Here is a 19,222-nt window from a genome sequence, read left to right as displayed (position 1 = left end):
GGTATATTTTCATCAAATTCAAGTAGGCTATTACCCAAGCTATATATTAGAAATATTTGTGTCTTAGTTTAGAAGGTTTTTTTTTCCCCTCAATAAATGAAGGGCCAATTGTCTGTAACAGATTATGTTTATTATTCCCCAGGGGTCCAACAGACTCTTCTTACCAGCTAACCCTCTTCTTTATTTTCCATGTAGTTATCTAATTTTGCCTTCTCCTACCCATTCTCCTGACTTAACATTTCCTGTGATTCTTCACTGAGGCCGTCACACAGCTGACCTTCCCCGACACAGCATCTTCAGTGAACGGTCCAGATTGTTTGTGTGGTATTACCAGAGTCAAGTGCCGTCCTCTGAATAAGCTGCATGTTCATGGATGCTTCTTGACATGGAATGAAACTTCCTTAATTGCATTCAGATTTCAGACCATTGCTGTCTTTTTCTCCTTATCTGTCATCCCAACATCTTGTTTTAAGATGACATAACTATTTTTGGAGGTATATTGAGAAACTGGTGTATAGCAAAATATTTTTAGTACATGTAAAATAGAAAAGTTTTAGATTGAATGTTGATTCCAGCTCATCAAAGTCTTATCATAGACCAGTTTTAAAATGTGTGTGTGTGTGTGTGTGTGTGTAGAGAATAATGTATATATATTTTAAGTATATTCCTAGAATACTTATTGATAATAATATCACTGATTATTGATGACTGCTTGTATGCCAAGCATGTTGCTTAGTATTTTATATGCATTATCACATTTCTGTCCTCTGAGCACATGAAGCAGGTTATTTACCTCCATTTACACATGAAGATCTTGAAACAGAAGACCTGAGACACTCAGTAATTTTCCCCATGTATTACCTAGGTACTAGCAGACCCTCAGTTCTAACCAAGGACTTACTGATTCCTGCATTAGTACTTTTAATCACTGGACAAGCCAATCAAACATTAACTCATTGTATCTTTAGGTCATCACTGAGTGGTCTTCTCACGTCATCCTTTAGGCAGCACCAAGAGTCCCTGGCGGCAGAGAGAGAGAGGCGGCGACAGGAGAGAGAAGAAAGGTTGCAGAGAATAGAACGGGAGGAAAGAAACAAATTCAGGTAAGACAGATTTTAAGATTTTTTAAAGAATGAGCTGAAAATTAAATCACATGCCTTCACCATTGCATATGGTTAATACTTATTTTATTGGACGCCTAAAAGTGGATCCCACTTTCTGGTTTGTTTCTTACTCCCTGTAGCAATATTTCATATTTTTCAAGCAATAATTTTTCCTTCTATGGGGGAGAAAGAGGCATTGTGCTGATTACTCCCAGCCCATTGTCCCCCTGATCGCTTTGGTCTCTGTCCAGCTCCAAGGATGTGTTCTTTGGTGTGGCCCACTCCAGCTTCCATGTCTTGGCCTGTCTGCCCCGCTGAGTCCAGCGTCACTCCTTTTCTCCTTCATCCAGATCAGCTGTCCCCGTTGCCCCCATCCTCCCGGTCAACCTCCTAACACTCCCTTTGCCTGGGTTCAAGCTGGGCAGTGCTTTATAAAACGCCAGACACTTTCCTTACACATTTCATACCTTCTACTATTCTTTTGTCCCCTTTATCTTTCCCCTACTTCCCTCTTGCCTTCCCCATCTCCTTCCTTCCCCCTCCTTCATCTTCCCATTCACCTCTCCCATAGCTTCCACACTCTTTCTTTTTTTTATTTCTCTCCCATCTCCACTTCCTTTTTCCTCAGTTCACTTTTTTGGGAAAAGTATTCCGATCGATTACTCCCAGTGAAATCTACAAAGAATGTAAAGCATTGTCAATGAGGATTTACAAGTTCAATAATGTTTTTTTTTCCAGCAGCCAGGAAGAGTACGTATAATTGTAGAAATGACCAAAACATGAGCAGAGTTGTGAACTTGCCTTGACCGTAACTCACTACTATATGAAAAGAAGTATCCCAAGTCTGTGGGTGAAACACTAATCCTGACTTTTGTAAGATGGGGCTAATGGGCTGCATGAAGTAAACCAACATCCTTCTCATACCATAATTGTGTGGTATATACCTTGAGCTGTCAGATTTCTACCAAATGATATATGGAAAGACCAGACCTGTATGCACCATTTCTCATGAGGTAGCTCTGGAAGTTGTCACTTTTGGAAAGACCAATTTGTAAAACCACTGGAACAGGTTAAATGCTTCCTGATTCAGTGCCGTCTGAGAGATTCACATATTTCACCACCAAATAGCAGCAGAGAATCTGACTGAAACACATGGAAAGTTCAGAGATTAGCTTACGCATCTAAAGATTTTGATTGAAAACCTCTTAAAACAGGGTACCAGTTCTGGGAAAGATGGAATCAGCACACTCCCTCCTGTCTCTTCTACCACATCATTCAGTGCAACCATAAATCATGGACAGATTTAAAGCATGGAGCTCTGAGAACTCTGAACTGTGAAAGGGAGCAGGTGAATTGGGGATGGAGACTAGCATTCAAAGCTCCACCAAACCAGTGAGAGTTTACCATTTTTTCCCTCCAATATCACATGGCATGTACTCAACAGCACTCCAAAACTCAGAATCACATACCAGGTGTGAACTGAAAGAGCTGTAAAAGAAGCCCTCTTTTTCTGGACTGGGGAGCTGCAAAAGGAATTCCTGAGAGTCAGAGAGTTGAGAAGTCTCCTGTTTTTTCTTATTTTTTTCTTCTCTCCTACCCCAGCCTCCAAGCAATATTGTTACAGAAGCACAGTGATGGCAGCAGTGTCCAGGCAGGCGCCTAAAACTCTGAGGGAGGGAACCCTTCCTGTGATCAGAAGAGCATGACTGCAAGAGCACTTTTTTTCCTCTCTGTGTCCTCCTGCTGCATTGCCCTATATGCAGATAGAATTACTGAAAGTCTGCAGCAGAGCAGGGAAAATAAAGCCCAAGATTTCTGGCTAGAGGACCAGGAAGGGAGACCCAGGGAATCCAGAAAATGATGGGAAAGCCACAAAGAGGAGAGACATCAAGAGACCAATCCTGAGATCCTCTCTAGTTTTGTGCACATGTGGCTCAGGACCTAAACAGCATACCACAGGCTTTAAGAACTAAGTACTGAGTGGAACACACTCAGGTCCCAGACTGGCCACTGGGTGGTGCATAGAAGGGCCTGATGTGAATAGCACTAAAAATATTTGAACACTGAGCTAACATTGGAACCGATATCAGAAGGCAGTCAGAACTTGCCGGCTGAGCTTGACTTAGTTGATTGCCTGCTAAAAGAAAACAATCAAGATTCTTCATAGAATTTAAATAATGTCCAGAGTCTCATTACAAAATACCTAAAATGTACAGAATGCAATCCAAAACAACTTGTCATAGAAAAACAGGAAAACTCTTAAAGGAAAAGAGAATCAAAATGTGCTAACCACAAATGGACATAGATATTGTCATTATCAGACAAAGACTTTAAAGCAGTTATTATAGACATGTTCTAAGATATAAAGACAAATACTCTGGAAACAAATGAAAAGTCTCTGCAGAGAAATAGAAGATATAAAGAAGAACCAAATGGAAATACTTGTAGAACTGAAAAATACAATAACCAAAATAAAAAATTCATTGAATGGTTTCAACAGCAGAATAGAAATGAGAGAAGAAAGAGTCAGTGAATTTGATGTTAAAACAACAGAAATTCTCCAATCTGAAAGACAAAACAAAATATTGAAAAAAATGAACAGTGCCTCATGGACCTGTGAAACAATACATCTAGTATTTATATCTTTGAAGTCCCAGAAGAATAGGACAAGAGTGCATTGTAATATATATGCAGCACACATGTTGGCAGAGTGAGAATTAGACCCGGGCAACCTGTCTTCAGAGATCACGTTCATAGCTATTCACTATTTCCTCTTGGTCATAAAAGGATCTCACTCGTCATTTAAGAGCATAGAGAGACCCTGGCAAAATAATCCTTGTCCAGAAAGGAATGCTGATCATCAGTAAAGACTGCAGAGAACTATTTATTATGATGACTTCAGTTCCATTCTGAAAATCTGAGGATGTGAATGAAAAGAAATTCAAAGAAGGAAATAGGAAAAGCTTTATAGAGTAGTCCCTGGGATTACCCAAATGGCTGATCCTTTATCAGCCACTTCATTGATTTAAGTTACTCATGATCCTTGTGCTTTTTTCTTTGCAAAGCATTCTTATCTGTTGTTATTTTTGTCGAATATGATCTTAAGTTTCCTGGGTTATGGGAAATATTATTTCTAGTGTGGTAAGTGATGAGAATGGATGTTTATAAATGATAACAAATTTGTGTCTTTGTTGCTTTTTCTCCCTCTCCTAACCTGCTTTAGTTGCTCTTAGTGCCCCTTTATATCCAGTTATCAGTGCACAGAGGGGTGGAGTACTTAAGCTACCTTGTGAGGTAGAAAACTGTGATGTCAGAATTCTCCAGGAAAACAAATGGTTAACTGAGAAGTGACTGACCACACAGTCTTAAACTTAGATTCAAGTTGGAACCTCTCCAGTAGGAACAGAAAAACAAACATTAAAATTAGACAAATTTGGACATCTTGTGGATAAAGACAAGAGAGAATGCACAAAGCAAGAGCTTCCAGTGATCCCTGCTTAGAAACCGAGAATGTGAGGGATGCGGAGAAAGAATCCTGGGCCCTGGAAGGAACGTGCAAACTGTAGAGTGCAACACAAAATGGCCAAGACACTTGGGCCCACTCAGATTTAATTCTTGAGATGAATGTTGGGGAGTTACCAGAGCTTGATTATGTGTTAATCACTTCTGAAAGCTGTTGCTTGCTTGTCATTGCCATATTTTATTTATGAATTGTTTTAACTTTTAAAAGTGTTTTTATCTCCCCTCCCCTCGTATACTTAGTCTTCTTTCTGAAGAGTAATTAGCAAAGTCTCTGAGTGAATCCAGTAATCCCATGTTTTCATCCCTGTGATCTTATAGAAAACTCATTATATTTAGTACTTTTAAAGTATAGCCTTTATATTTATTTTTTAAAAATTCAATGACAACCACTTTCCATTTCTGATACGATAGTGGGCTTTCATTATATACTCTGTTAACGATTGCTTGGCAATTTTATGAGCATCTAATTCTGTTCTTTTCCTTTCCCATTTCATTTCTTCTGCATATTTCCATTAGCCGAGAATATTTAGACAAAAGAGAAGAGCAAAGACAAGCAAGAGAAGAAAGGTTTGTATTTGTATTTGTTTCTTTCCCATTGTAACCAAATGGCACGTGACTTTGCACTCAACCAGGCATGCAGAGGAGACTGTGTTAATTAAAATATAACAGCTTCACCTAAGACACCTAAGACCTTGGGTACCTGGCATTTTGCAGAATAGAGTGTCCTGGTTATCTCAATTTTCCAAGACAGTACAGATTTATTATTTAGTGCCCTCATGGTGTGAGATATGTGTCTGTTCCTCCAAAACTGTTCACCAAATAAGCATATTCGTTTGGCATATTGGCATATGGTATATATTTTAACTGCTTTGCACCACCACTGCTGAGCCTGGGTTAGGTGTCCCTCCTGTGTGTTTCCAAGTCACTTGTTCAGCATTTCTTCAACAAATATTTGAGCACACACACTATGCCATGCACTGGCTGGGGTGCCACACCCTCCTGAGACTCTCCATGGAGATCCCTGATCATTTGCCTGTCTTCCTACTGAACCGCACTCAGTTCCTGGATGGCAGGAACCATACCTGATTTTCCTTGGTGTCCCAGTGCCCGCCACAGGGCTTGCACATAGCAGGCACTTAAGAAGGATGTATCGGATAAATGAGCAAAAGATCCAACAGCTTTAAAATATTTAAGCTGTAAACCATTTCAATGTTCATTTCAATAGCAACATACTTTGAATCCCATTAAACCATGCCAAGTTAATGTATTCAGTGTCTGGTAAACTTAGATAAGCACAGGAAATTGTTTTTGGAAGTAGACCAGCAAAAGGCAAGTTTACCACCTAGCACTGTACAGCCTGCAGTTATTCCCTCCACCACCAGATGGGGTTACTGCATGGAGAGCTGAAAGGCTGAGTTCATGCCAGAGCCAGTCAGGAACCTAACAGTCTCTGAATTATGCCAATAAAAAGTGGAATTGTGCTAATTTTTTTTAGACACCATCAGCTAAATAGATCAGGACAGTCTGAGGCAGGGAAGAGTGGATACTGCCTGTGTTCAATTTAAAAATTAGATGCTTACGTCAGCCTCATAAACAAAACCATGGCATTGCTTTAATTCCGGCATTCTGTTAGATTATTGCCATCCTGGTAATCAGTTGTGGCCAGCAAGTTTAGAGTGAAAGTTGCTGGCAAAGAAACAAAGAGACTTTTTTGTGTCTAATTAGTACCTGTTTTTGACATTGGGGGACATGACGTATATACCCAGGTTTAAGAAATCAAATTTTATTTTTTAGATTCCCCACCAGATTCTGCACTTTTTTGAACTTTTGGACAACTTGAATGTCATGTTATGTCTGCACAGGCAAGTCCTCAAAGCTCCTGGAGAGATGACCAGGTGCTGTGTCAAGGTCTGAATTGATTCAGACTGACCTCAAATTTTTCCCAAATCACTTAGGGCTACTACCTCTTTCCGAGTATTATTTACTGCTCTTTCCCCCAAAGTGGAGCATCACTTATACCTGGAAAATTTATGCAGAGGAGTTTTCCACTCCTCTTCTCTCCCTTGTTGTTCTGCTCTCCGACCTCAGCCCCACACCACCCATCTGCCTGGGCGTTCTTAGCTGGTGCAGGAGTGGGCTCTTCATGGCTCCACGGGGGACTCCTTCCTTACAGCCCACCCCTGTTTCCCCAGAGGTTTGGGGAAGCAGCCAAGCATTTTCCTTTGATTTGGACCAGCCACTTTTCCTGGTTAGTTGGGTGCTTGAATTACCTGGTAAAGATGGAAGTGAGGGAGATATACTTTCATCCCTTGTTGGAAAGCAGTTGGGAATTCCTGTTAAGCCAGGAAAAGATAAGATTTCCAAGTGTAATGGAATTTGGAAATGGATGGGGAAACTAATGGAGATCAGAGGTGGAAAGAGACATGGAAGAGGACTCTATAACTCTTCATATTTGTTTGGTCCCATGACTCTGTCCCCTAATGCAAAGACTCAAAAAGACAGCAAGAGGCACAGCAGAGGGTTTTTGAGGTTCATATCATCGAGTGTAACAAGATAAATGTCATTTTGCTATTTTGAGGGGTAATGAATTTTGTAATTTTAAAATTTCAATTCATGTCATCTCATTCCATAATTTCAGGCAGTGTTTTATTGGTAATGGTGCAAACCCAGAGTAAGTTTCTGTTAGGTTTATTTCTAATTTTTTTAAAGTATTATAAGAGAGGATCTCTCTGATATTGATTGACTTGACATTCATGAATAATCCTTTTTTAGATGTGGTAAGGAATGAGATGCAGGCTGGGAACTATTGGAGTGGGGTGGGGGTCAGGGTGGAGAGTAGTCTGAGGGAGACAGCAGGACATGGAGAGGAGGTACCTTATGGGAAACAGGTTCTGAGGACAGAGTGCAAGGGAGGAAGTTGGGACTGGGCAAGGATTTGGGAAATTATGCCTGAAAGTGATCATGAAGCAGTAAGAGAGGGTTCTGAGCACGGTCTGTGGACACAGTAGAACTTAGAGGGAGCCAGGTTTTGATTTAATGTAAGGTAGAATTTCCGAGTAGTTGGGTGGCAGGAAGAGTCATTAGTAAGTCGGTATAGTTGAAAGTCAAGCAGGGTTTCTATTGGACCCTGCGAAAAGAGATGATCGTATGTGCCCTTGATGGCAGTACCAGCCCTGCCACCTGCAACCCTGTTGGGTATTGAGCTCATACCAAAGTTTGTTTCTGTACCTCCGCCTGAACTATGAGTGCCAAGAAGGTGGGGTTTTTCTTATGTATTATTAAATCTCTAGTGCCTACTGCAGTTTTTAGCACATGACAGGCACGCAACAGAACATTTAATAAATAACGAAAAGACAAAGACATGGACAGGCAGGACAATGAGACTGTTTCAACAAGGGTAGCAAAGGTGAAAAAGTCTTTTTTGGGGGGCTGTGGTCTGTGGATAGAAAACCCAGTGCTTTGTACCTGGGAGGCTACATCAGAGTCTGTGGGTTGGGGGTGGTGTTGCTAGGCAGCCAGAGATGTGACAGTCATCAGATGGGCTGGCGGGCTCCTAGATCAAGTACCACTTAGAGTCACTGTCTAAGGGAAGGTCGGGATATAGGTCCAGCTTCCTCCCCAGGTTCTGTGGGAGATAGCTCTCCATGCCGGGTAGCCTGGCTTTCCCCGTGCACGCCCGTTTACCCTCCCCACTCTGGCCCATCTCGGGGGAACACTGAAAGATTTAGTGGTTCTTGACACCTGGGCCTCCCCACCCCTTCCATTTTTTAAAGTTTTTAATTGTGGAAAAATACACATAACATAAAATTTGTTATTTTAACCATTTTTAAGTGTATAATTCAGTAGTGTTAAATACATTCACGTATTTGTGCAACCAGCCTCCAGAACTCTTTATCTGTAGAACTGAAAATTTCTACCCATTTAGTAAGGCCCTGTGCCCCTTCCCCTGCCATTTTTGTTTACCATGTAAACATCCTCGGAATGATTCAGCTTCAACTCCTGACTCTCCCCCTGTCTAAAGGATCCTCAGGGATGACATCTGTGAGCCGAGGGGTGCACAGGAGTAGTCTTCGAGTCATGTCTACCCAGAACCTGGATGAGCCACCCCTGGGGTCCCCCGGAAAATGGGGTGAACCCTTTGGCTGCCAGTACATACCTGCTAGCTTGGCTGCCCACAGGGAGGGGAATGGAGAGGCCAGGTCCAGGGCCAGGCCAGCTGAATGGAGGTTAGTGATCGGTTATCCTCCTGGCCTGAAGTCTTTTGTGTGAGGCTTTCTTACCTCTCTCCCTGGACCCTTCTGATTTTGTTAGGGCACTGTTTCCCTCCTCCAGGATTCCGATCTCCTGGACATGTGCAGGCCCCTTGGTTTGCACTTTGTTCCTTCCTGTCCCCCATCCTGTCGCAGACGGCTTGGACTCCATGTGGGGACACCTGTGCTCAGGAACTCCTCCTGGGCTCGTAGCATTCCTGGCCTTCCGTTTGCCCCCAGACTTTTTAAAATATGGGCTCTGACTCTTGCCCTCAAGAACACTTTCTTCCACGTTTCCTGTCACTTCCACAGCCAGGTGGTTTTTCCTTGCTGGTCTGATTCAAGTTCAGAAATATCTTCCTTTTGGCCCCTCTCGCGCTGTTCGAGAGGTGACATTGTTGGCAAGGAAAGTCCAGAGTTTCTAAAGCTTTCTTTCTGGGTCTAGCTTCACCCGGTAAGGGTGACGCAGACGTTTGTAAATGCAGATCCGTCCCACGTCTTTTATCAGAGATTAACCATGAAAGTACACTCACTCCCCAGGAAAGTGCAGTCAGCTGGCTCTGCCCCCTGGTGCCCTGGGCTGCAGGGAGACGTACAGGTAGGCTACTGCTTGGCAGGTCCCTCAATGCACACGTCGCCTGCTTCCCGTCGGCCAACGAATGCACAGTGCCGAAGGAAAGGGCAAAGGATGGTAACCTTCCTGGTCTCAAAAATCCTATTATCTGTTTGTTGAAAACAGACCTGCACACGTGAAAAGACAACTACATATGCCGGGCAGTAAATGTAAAATGCCATCTGAGTTGAATGGACTACATATCTGACATGAGTTCAGAGGCAAGGCCAGGATCACTTCCAGCTGTGGTGGTCAAGGCAGGCCTCCCGGAGGGAGACGCGTGTGCGAGCCTGTCCTGAAGGGCAGACTGACTGCCTTGGGACTGGCAGAGAGAAGGGGTGATGACTACAGATGTGGGGAGCCACGCCCCCCGAAGGATGGACGAAGAAACACGTGCTTTTTAAATGCATCCTTCTGAAAGGTTTTACTTGTGCGCTCTGCCTTTCTTATCAGGCTGAAGTAAAAGTGCGGTGTGCAGTGTCTGGGGGTGGGGGCCTGCCCATTGGAAGAAACTGAAGCAGTGAACCTGGATGGATGTGAGGGAGGGTCTGGAATAAGCTGTCTCAAAGTTTCATGGAGGGTACGATAGTCAGAAACCTGCTACAGCTGAGTTCATAAATTTATTCCTGAACAAATAATGGTGGGTAAAATTAGCAGACATCTGGAAGAGGCACATATTTCAAAGTTATTTTGGTCTGATCTATAAAGCACACTATGAGGAAGATGATTGGTAGCTGGTCTTAATAAACAGTTACTGGGTTCTGCCTGCCTGAAATGCAAAACAGATGTATCTTTGTTCTTTTAAACTGACTTTGATGAATAAACTATATGTGACGTCAGGTCCAAGCTATTGGATGTCTGAGTCCTACTCAGAAATATTTTAGAATATAAAAAACTTTCCATGGTCGACACCGAGAGAACAAAGTGAATTCCAGCCACATTGCTGTTAGCATTGAAGCAGGTTCAGAAATCCAGAGAGGGCTTCGTCCAACAACCTTTTGGTATTTTGGGGCATTGTTCCTCTCTGCCGCACCAAGGCACCCTCACATTTCACAGCTGCGAGCTCTGAGGGAGTGTGGTTTTCAGCTGTCACTGCTGGGGCTTTTTGATGGTCATTAATGCTGTTTTGCTTGCTGGTACAAATGTTTCCTAAAAGAGCAAAATAGGATTCTGCAGCAGGGATCTAGTATCTGGAGACTGTGATGTTGCCACTTCCCCCTGTTTGTTTGGTTATGAATGATGCAGGATTTTTAATCATTAGCATCTTGGCTTTGCTGGGTGTTTTTGGCAGACGGGCCCTCCAGCCAGCCCTGCGCTGTACTCTGTGCATCAGGAAACCAGCTCACTCTGCAGGTGTTTCATCCATAAACAAGCATCAGCCACGGGCTCCTCTTTCTTTTTACGGAAACCCTTTGGAATTTAACTTTCAGATACAAATACTTGGAGCAGTTGGCAGCTGAGGCGCATGAGAAGGAACTGAGAAGCCGAAGTGTGAGCCGGGGCAGAGCTGACCTCTCCTTGGACCTGACCTCACCGGCAGCCCCTGCCTCACCCACCCGCCTGAGCCGTTGCCCTTCATCTCTAGACTCGCAAGAGGCTCTCACGGTGTCATCTTCCTCCCCAGGAACAGCTCAGCATCCCCAAGGTGAGTGCAGGGAGAGTAGAGGGGAACTGATGAGTTAATTAACATCAGACAGGCTTCTTCTGGGCAGCAGTAACCATTCCTACATGCAAACTCATACTGAGAGGCAACTGATGGGAGGCTTTGGGGGTGACTGTGACCTGAGCTGTCCCTAATAACCAGGGGTCTGCAGAGCCACTTACTAAAGCAAAATTATTTATTGTGAAGATTGCAGTGTGTGATCACTGAAAAGGGAGAATGCCAAAAATAAGACTTACTTTGACATTCAATCCTAATTCACAGGGTAATAAGTTAGGATTAATTTATTACTCTGTAATTTGCATGTTACTTATCTATTGGATCTGCCCGATAAAGTGACCCCTCTTAAATGTTTCTCCCGTAAGAATTATTGGTCTGGTTTAAGTTAAACTGATGGAGGATAAAATTAATCAAAGTGAGCAAAAGAAACGTGGACCTCGTGAAAATAGAAGTTAAATATCGAAGAAGAAAAAAATAGACTATAGTAAAGATGATTGGCACATGGTGTGGGGCGGGTGTAGATGCCTGTGTGCAGTCAGACAGGCTCTCCCTGGAGAAAGTCCCTCTTGTCTTAGCTTATCTGGAGAGAAACAATGATACTGTACACTGCAGCCTTAGAGCATCAGCAGTTTTCCTGATGGCTCTGTGAATTGTGGGTCCGTTTTCTTTCACATTATCAGGGAGGATGGTTCTCGGCTACAGGCACCTAACACTGCGTGTTGACTAGCTCTGCAGCCAGAACTGTTTGGTTTAATTGAGTGTTATGGCTTGCAGCCTGATGTAGACTTAGCCAACTGAAGACAACAGAGACACTAAACTTTTAACTCTATGAGGGTTGACTAAATATGGCGTAAAGTCTAATTTAAACAAGGCAGGACTCCATGACCTCAGCAGAACTGGATGTAATGGAATAATCTTTTCTGTCCAATTCTTTGCTGGCTCGCTGAGCCTCAGGGCTCAATCTGCTTGAGCAGGCTGGTTGCACCCCAGCTTCCCATCACATCCAGTCACTCCTGGTCCCTGAGCCATGGAAGATTGTCGCGGGCAGATGGCTCAGTCATAATGAGTAATGTCAGTCTTAAAATATTAAGGCTCTGAGAATCAGGAAAACAGACTGCTCTGTAACAGCAGTGTGCTTTTCAACTTTGTCTGATATCACTGCTCTATCTAAATTGTGGTATTTCCAGAGGCAATATAAAAAATATTCCCCTGCAAAGCTGTGGCTCAGGACTTAATCTTGGGACTTTTAACTCTAAGAGTTGTATCTGCAACACTTTACAGAATGGTTTTGTCCAAACTGTGAAGTACAGAATGACCCCAAGCTGAGAAGGAATTGTCAGTATCTGTAAATATTGTTTGTCCTCAAGATTTTTAATCTGCTTGATGTTTGTGGCAAAAAGACAGTTCCTCGAGCATTTTGTACAGTTATAGTCAAACTTGAGGCCATCCTATCCCATTAAAAAGACAATATTTTAAACTTCAGTAAGAACATAGAAAATACTTATTTTGTGTATACATAATATGCATTTGGGGAAAATAAAGTTATTTCAGTATGCTTTCAGGGAGATAAATAGCAAATGTCATTTTCCTTTACCGAGAAGGGATTAATAGAGACTAAGAAAATGTTTTGACTGAAATCACACCATAAGTGGTATCTGCATTAGGAAAAGGAATACTGGGCTTCAATTTAGACATAATTAAAAATTAATAAAATAGCATTGACGTTTGCTTTTTCCTTGGGGGGAGGGGGGAAGCAGTGGCTCTTGTAGAATCTAGAAGTGCTGCCCATCGTATGTTAACTCATTATTATCCAAATCAGTTGGAACCCGCAAAGTATTCTAACACCTTGTCCTAATACATAACTGAATTATACAACTGGAAATTCTAAGGGTAGAAGAAGAAATGCTATAAGAGGATGCTGTCAAAGAGAACTGCCGAAGCTTCCTCCTGATTTGGAGCCTTTGCCCTTACGACAGAAGCCTTTCTGTATATATGACAGAAAGGTTTTTCTCAGCCTGGTTTGTTATCATTCTTGAAAGCATTCTGCCAGCTCCCAATTAATAGTCTAAACTTTTCACCAGGTCCCGTTTTCAAAGCTCAAAGTAATTTTTTGCTGATTCCTAATATTTAGAATATTCTAACAGCTGAAGGAAGAATACAAAATATAATCACACATCCAGATGTTTGTCCTGCACCGAACACCTGGCACGTGGTCCAAACGTGCCGGGGGTTGACTCGCCTTTTCACTCTTTATCCTTGTGGAGTCGTATGCTAATGATTCATCTCACACTTTTGTAGTGCTCAGTGCCTTCCTTCCAAATGCTGCTATTTAATACCTTGTGGTGCATCTCGGTAAGTAGGGGAAATGCTATTATCCGTGTTTTACTGAGGCTCAAATAGATGGAAGATGTGCTTCAGATCTTGTTGATGCCATGCTGAGAGTAAAACCACTGCTTTGACTTCCAACCAAGCCGTTTATCAGGGCATCATGGTGCCGTGACATTCGTGGTGGTGCTCCCCTGAATGCCACGCCATCCCCTTGCTGACCCTCTCCCCAGTATCTGTAAAAGTTGTGATCTACGTTTCAGAATTACATCTGTTAAAAAAAAAAAAAAAAGGGAAAGCAGGTATTTGTTCCTGAATTAGATATACCTCAGGGTTAAAGGTCGCTTGGTGAGTGCTTACTTGGATTCTGGAGAACTTTTGATAGCAGAAGATATGGAAACATTAAAGCTTTCTTTACCTTTTCTCTTACAAAATATATTTACAAAGAGGGGAGGGCTAATGGTCAAATACCTGTAGCGTTATGTGCCATCTAGCGAGATCTTTCAGCCCAAAACCTTCCCAGCTGTAACATTTGTGTAAATTATGCCACTGCTCCCACCATCAAGTCAGCGTGTGCTTGAATTATTTTTCACCTGGCCCTCTTGTGGTTCACAGCAGGCGTTTGTCCCAGTGGTGCCTAAGCTTGGTGGTGAGGGTCTGAATATTTTTCCTTTGTGTGAAACTATCAGGCCCAAGTGATGAACAAACATATACATATCTTCTCATTTTCAGTGTGCTCTAATTAACCGAGACAGTTAGCCCCCATTTTAGGTAACCATGGAAGGGCCTCACTCTTCATCCATTGCTTTAATTACCCTTTCCTTATTTTCACTGAGCCTGGTGGTATCCATCAGAATTTCTATAATAAGTTTACTTCCTATTATGTTAAGAAACTTATAGATGACTCTGGAAACAAGTTATTCTCACTAGGTAGAGAAAAAGGCACAGTGTTCTTATTGGGCTAGAGTTCTTCGATGTGACTCTTGAGGAGGTTATTCTGAGGATTAAAGATAATGATAATCTCTGGACCCACAGTGATGTCAATACAGCAAGGTAACCTATCGTGCCAGTGGGTGTCAGATCTAGGTAACCTATATTGTGGAAACAAAGTGGAGAAAACCAGTCATCTCAAAACCAGGTTGAAGATGGTCCCTGCAGGGTGTTCCAAGGTTGAACTGCCTTCTGTGGAAGCTAGAACTGTGTTCTTTCCAGGTTCCCCGGCTTGCATACCTGAGTCCCTCTTGAGGCTAAATGGAGAGAAATGACCATTTCCCAGTAAAAGAAAGCTGCTGCCGAGAGTTTACGAGGTGCTTTCACTCACTGATACAGCCATGAAAGCATACATCATGGCTAGATTATTTTTCTTACTTTTAGCTCAGTATTCTCTATTTTGCACACAGAAATAATGTTAGAGATGCATTTAAAATTTTTACCATACTCTATTAATTTTATGTCAAGGATAAATATGTTCGACAGTGATTTTTTTTCTACCTGTAATCAATTCCTAGATATTTCCAAATATCTCATTGTTTGGCCCTGAAGATATAAAATATGGCTTATATGGCCATGGCCTCTTCACCAGCACTCAGCAGGAGGCACTTACAGAAATTACGGACATGGTATACTAATATTTTCTCTCACGGATCCAAACGTTTAAAGTACTGGAAAATATGATAGTTCCTCTAGCTTCCTGATCTTCACACCTGGAAATAAAATACAGACATATAGTTATCAGTTTATTTAAATGAATAATCATTTTTCATTTTCATTTATCATCACGGCTGTTGTCATTGTTACCAGTCATTGACTGAGCATCTTTGTCGCCTTCATTGTGTGACGTGTTTTCAGTTTCCTTCAGGTATAGAGACACTCTCCTAGGTTACCCAGTCCACATGGCAGAAATCAGAAACGTCTAGCATCCTATTTCCAAAGGACACGGCAGCGATGGAATATTGTCAATCATCAGCCTAACGCGTGCTGGTCCCCTTGCATAAAGCTTTTGGACACCTCCAGTCTAGTATTTCATGAATTGGCAGGAAACTAGATTCCTTGTGGTTCTATGACTCAGGGCCGCCCCAGCTCCCCATAACTCACCTGACTGCTGCTACTTAATGCCATTTGGTCAGTGAGACAGAATCTCTTAGGAACTCAACCCAAGGCCAAGGCCCTGCCTGCAAAACCTGCTGTGGAACTTTTTTGAGAGCCTTCACAAATCATTGGGTTTTTCTGCTTGCCATTTCTCTGTCTCTAAGAAATGGAAAAAGGCAAAAACTTTCCCTTTTTTCCTGCTACAGAGAACGACAGTTGCCTACAATGTGTTTTCTTGTACCAAATTTTAAAACATTAAATAGTCTTGAATTTTTTTAAAGCAAAGTATAAATCTTACCTGAAGTATACCTAAGTAAAGATAAGGAACAGAATGGCATTGGGCAAGTTTTTTTTTTTTATTTTATTTTATATTTTTTTTATACAGCAGGGTCTTATTAGTCATCAATTTTATACACATCAGTGTATACATGTCAATCCCAATCGCCCAATTCATCACACCACCATCCCCCAACCCCCGCCGCTTTCCCCCCCTTGGTGTCCATACATTTGTTCTCTACATCTGTGTCTCAATTTCTGCCCTGCAGACTAGTTCATCTGTACCATTTTTCTAGGTTCCACATATGTGCGTTGATATACGATATTTGTTTTTCTCTTTCTGACTTACTTCACTCTGTATGACAGTCTCTATATCCATCCACGTCTCAACAAATGACCCAATTTCGTTCCTTTTTAAGGCTGAGTAATATTCCATTTTATATATGTACCACATCTTCTTTATCCATTCATCTGTCGTTGGGCATTAGGGTTGCTTCCATGACCTGGGTATTGTAAATAGTCCTGCAACGAACACTGGGTTGCATGTGTCTTTTTGAATTGTGGTTTTCTCAGAGTATATGCCCAGTAGTGGGATTGCTGGGTCATATGGTAATTCTATTTTTAGTTTTTTAAGGAACCTCCATACTGTTCTCCATAGTGGCAGTATCAGTTTACATTCCCACCAATAGTGCAAGAGGGTTCCCTTTTCTCCACACCCTCTCCAGCATTTGTTGTTTGTAGATTTTCTGATGAAGCCCATTCTAACCGGTGTGAGGTGACACCTCACTGTAGTTTTGATTTGCGTTTCTTTAATACTTAGTGACGTTGAGCAGCTTTTCATGTGCTTCTTGGCCATCTGTATGTCTTCTTTGGAGAAATGTCTATTTAGGTCTTCTGCCCATTTTTGGATTGGGTTTTTTGTCTTTTTAATATTGAGCTTCATGAGCTGTTTATGTATTTTGAAGATTAATCCTTTGTCCATTGATTCATTTGCAAATATTTTCTCCTATTCTGAGAATTGTCTTTTCATCTTGTTTATGGTTTCCTTTGCTGTGCAAAAGCTTTAAAGTTTCATTAGGTCCCATTTGTTTTTTTTTTTGTTTTTTTATTTCCATTGTTCTAGGAAGTGGATCAAAAAAGATCTTGCTGTGACTTATGTCAAAGAGTGTTCTGCCTGTGTTTTTCCTCTAAGAGTTGTATAGTGTCTGGTCTTACATTTAGGTCCCTAATCCATTTTGAGTTTATTTTTGTGTATGGTGTTAGGGAGTGTTCTAATTTCATTCTTTTACATGTAGCTGTCCAGTTTTCCCAGCACCACTTATTGAAGAGACTGTCTTTTCTCCATTGTATATCCTCGACTCCTTTGTCATAGATTAGTTGACCAAAGGTGCGTGGGTTTACCTCTGGACTTTCTATCTTGTTCCATTGATGTATGTTTCTGTTTTTATGCCAGTACCATACTGTCTTGATTATTGTAGCTTTGTCATATAGTCTGAAGTTAGGGAGTCTGATTCCTCTAGCTCCGTTTTTTTCTCTCAAGACTGCTTTGGCTCTTCAGGGTCTTTTGTGTCTCCATACAAATTTTAAGATTTCTGGTTCTAGTTCTGTAAAAAAAATGCCATTGGAAATTTGATAGGAATTGCATTGAATCTGTAGATTGCTTTGGGTAGTAGAGTCATTTTCACAATATTGATTCTTCCAATCCAAGAACATGGTATATGTCTCCATCTGTTGGTATCATCTTTAATTTCTTTCATCCATGTCTTATAGTTTTCTGCATACAGGTCTTTTGTCTCCTTGGAAGGTTTATTCCTAGGTATTTTATTCATTTCGTTGCAATGATAAATGGGAGTGTTTCCTTAATTTCTCTTTCAGATTTTTCATCATTAGTGTATAGGAATGCAAGAGATTTCTATGCATTAATTTTGTATCCTGCAGCTTTACCAGATTCATTGATTAGCTCTAGTAGTTTTCTGGTGGCATCTTCAGGATTCTCTATGTATAGTATCATGTCATCTGCAAACAGTGACAGTTTTATTTCTTCTTTTCCAATTTGGATTCCTTTTATTTCTTTTTCTTCTCTGATTGCTGTGGCTAGGACTTCCAAAACTATGTTGAATAATAGTGGTGAGAGTGGACATCCTTGTCTTGTTCCTGATCTTAGAGGAAATGCTTTCAGTTTTTCAGCATTGAGAATGATGTTTGCCGTGGGTTTGTCATATATGGCCTTTATTATGTTGAGGTAGGGTTCCCTCTATGCCCACTATATGGAGAGTTATTATCATAAATGGGTGTTGAAATTCGTCAAAATTTTTCTGCATCTATTAAGGTGATCATATGGTTTTTCTTCTTTAATTTGTTAGTATGGTGTATCACATTGATTGATTTGCATATATTGAAGAATCCTTGCATCCCTGGGATAAATCCCACTTGATCATGGTGTATGATCCTTTTAATGTATTGTTGGATTCTGTTTGCTAGTATTTTGTTGAGGATTTTTGCATCTATATTCATGAGTGATATTGGTCTGTAATTTTCTTTTTTTGTAGTATCTTTGTCTGGTTTTGGTATCAGGGTGATGGTGGCCTCATAGAATGAGTTTGGGAGTGTTCCTTCCTCCGCAAATTTTTGGAAGAGTTTGAGAAGGATGGGTATTAGCTCTTCTCTAAATGTTTGATAGAATTCACCTGTGAAGCCATCTGGTCCTGGACTTTTGTTTGTTGGAAGATTTTTAATAACAGTTTCAATTTCATTACTTGTGATTGGTCTGTTCATATTTTCTATTTCTTTCTGGTTCAGTCTTGGAAGGTTATACCTTTCTAAGAATTTGTCCATTTCTTCCAGGTTGTCCATTTTATTGGCATAGGGTTGCTGGTAGTAGTCTCTTAGAATACTTTGTATTTCTGTGGTGTCTGTTATAACTCCTCTTTTTTCATTTCTAATTTTATTGATTTGAGTCCTCTGCTTTTTTTTTTTTTTTTTTTTTTTTGCGGTATGCGGGCCTCTCACTCTTGTGGCCTCTCCGGTTGTGGAGCACAGACTCCGGACGCACAGGCTCAGCAGCCATGGCTCACGGGACTAGCCGCTCCGTGGCATGTGGGATCTTCCCGGACCGGGGCATGAACCTGTGTCCCCTGCATCGGCAGGCAGACTCTCAACCGCTGCGCCACCAGGGAAGCCCTCCCTCTTTTTCTTGATGTCTTGCTAATAGTTTATCAATTTTGTTTATCTTCTCAAAGAACCAGCTTTTAGTTTTATTGATCTTTGCTATTGTTTTCTTTGTTTCTATTTCATTTATTTCTGCTCTGATCTTTGTGATTTCTTTCCTTCTGTTGCTTTGGGTTTTGTTTGTTCTTTCTCTAGTTCCTTTAGGTATAAGGTTAGA

At 41.5% G+C, this 19,222-nt stretch overlaps 1 protein-coding gene across 1 annotated transcript in view; it reads left to right on the top strand.

Moving 5' to 3' along the window:
- FHOD3 (formin homology 2 domain containing 3) overlaps positions 1 to 19,222 on the top strand; it is a 505,940-nt gene that overhangs the window by 382,940 nt on the left and 103,778 nt on the right. The window contains exons 15-17 of the mRNA XM_049697949.1: positions 969 to 1,103; positions 5,142 to 5,192; positions 10,919 to 11,133. Of these exons, the coding sequence (XP_049553906.1) occupies positions 969 to 1,103; positions 5,142 to 5,192; positions 10,919 to 11,133 (401 nt within the window). The remainder of the gene's footprint in view (positions 1 to 968; positions 1,104 to 5,141; positions 5,193 to 10,918; positions 11,134 to 19,222) is intronic.

Source organism: Orcinus orca, chromosome 15 (assembly GCF_937001465.1).
Source record: "Orcinus orca chromosome 15, mOrcOrc1.1, whole genome shotgun sequence".
Taxonomy (NCBI): domain Eukaryota; kingdom Metazoa; phylum Chordata; class Mammalia; order Artiodactyla; family Delphinidae; genus Orcinus; species Orcinus orca.
Note: the sequence above shows the minus strand (reverse complement) of the source record. Positions and strands in the feature narration are given on the sequence as shown.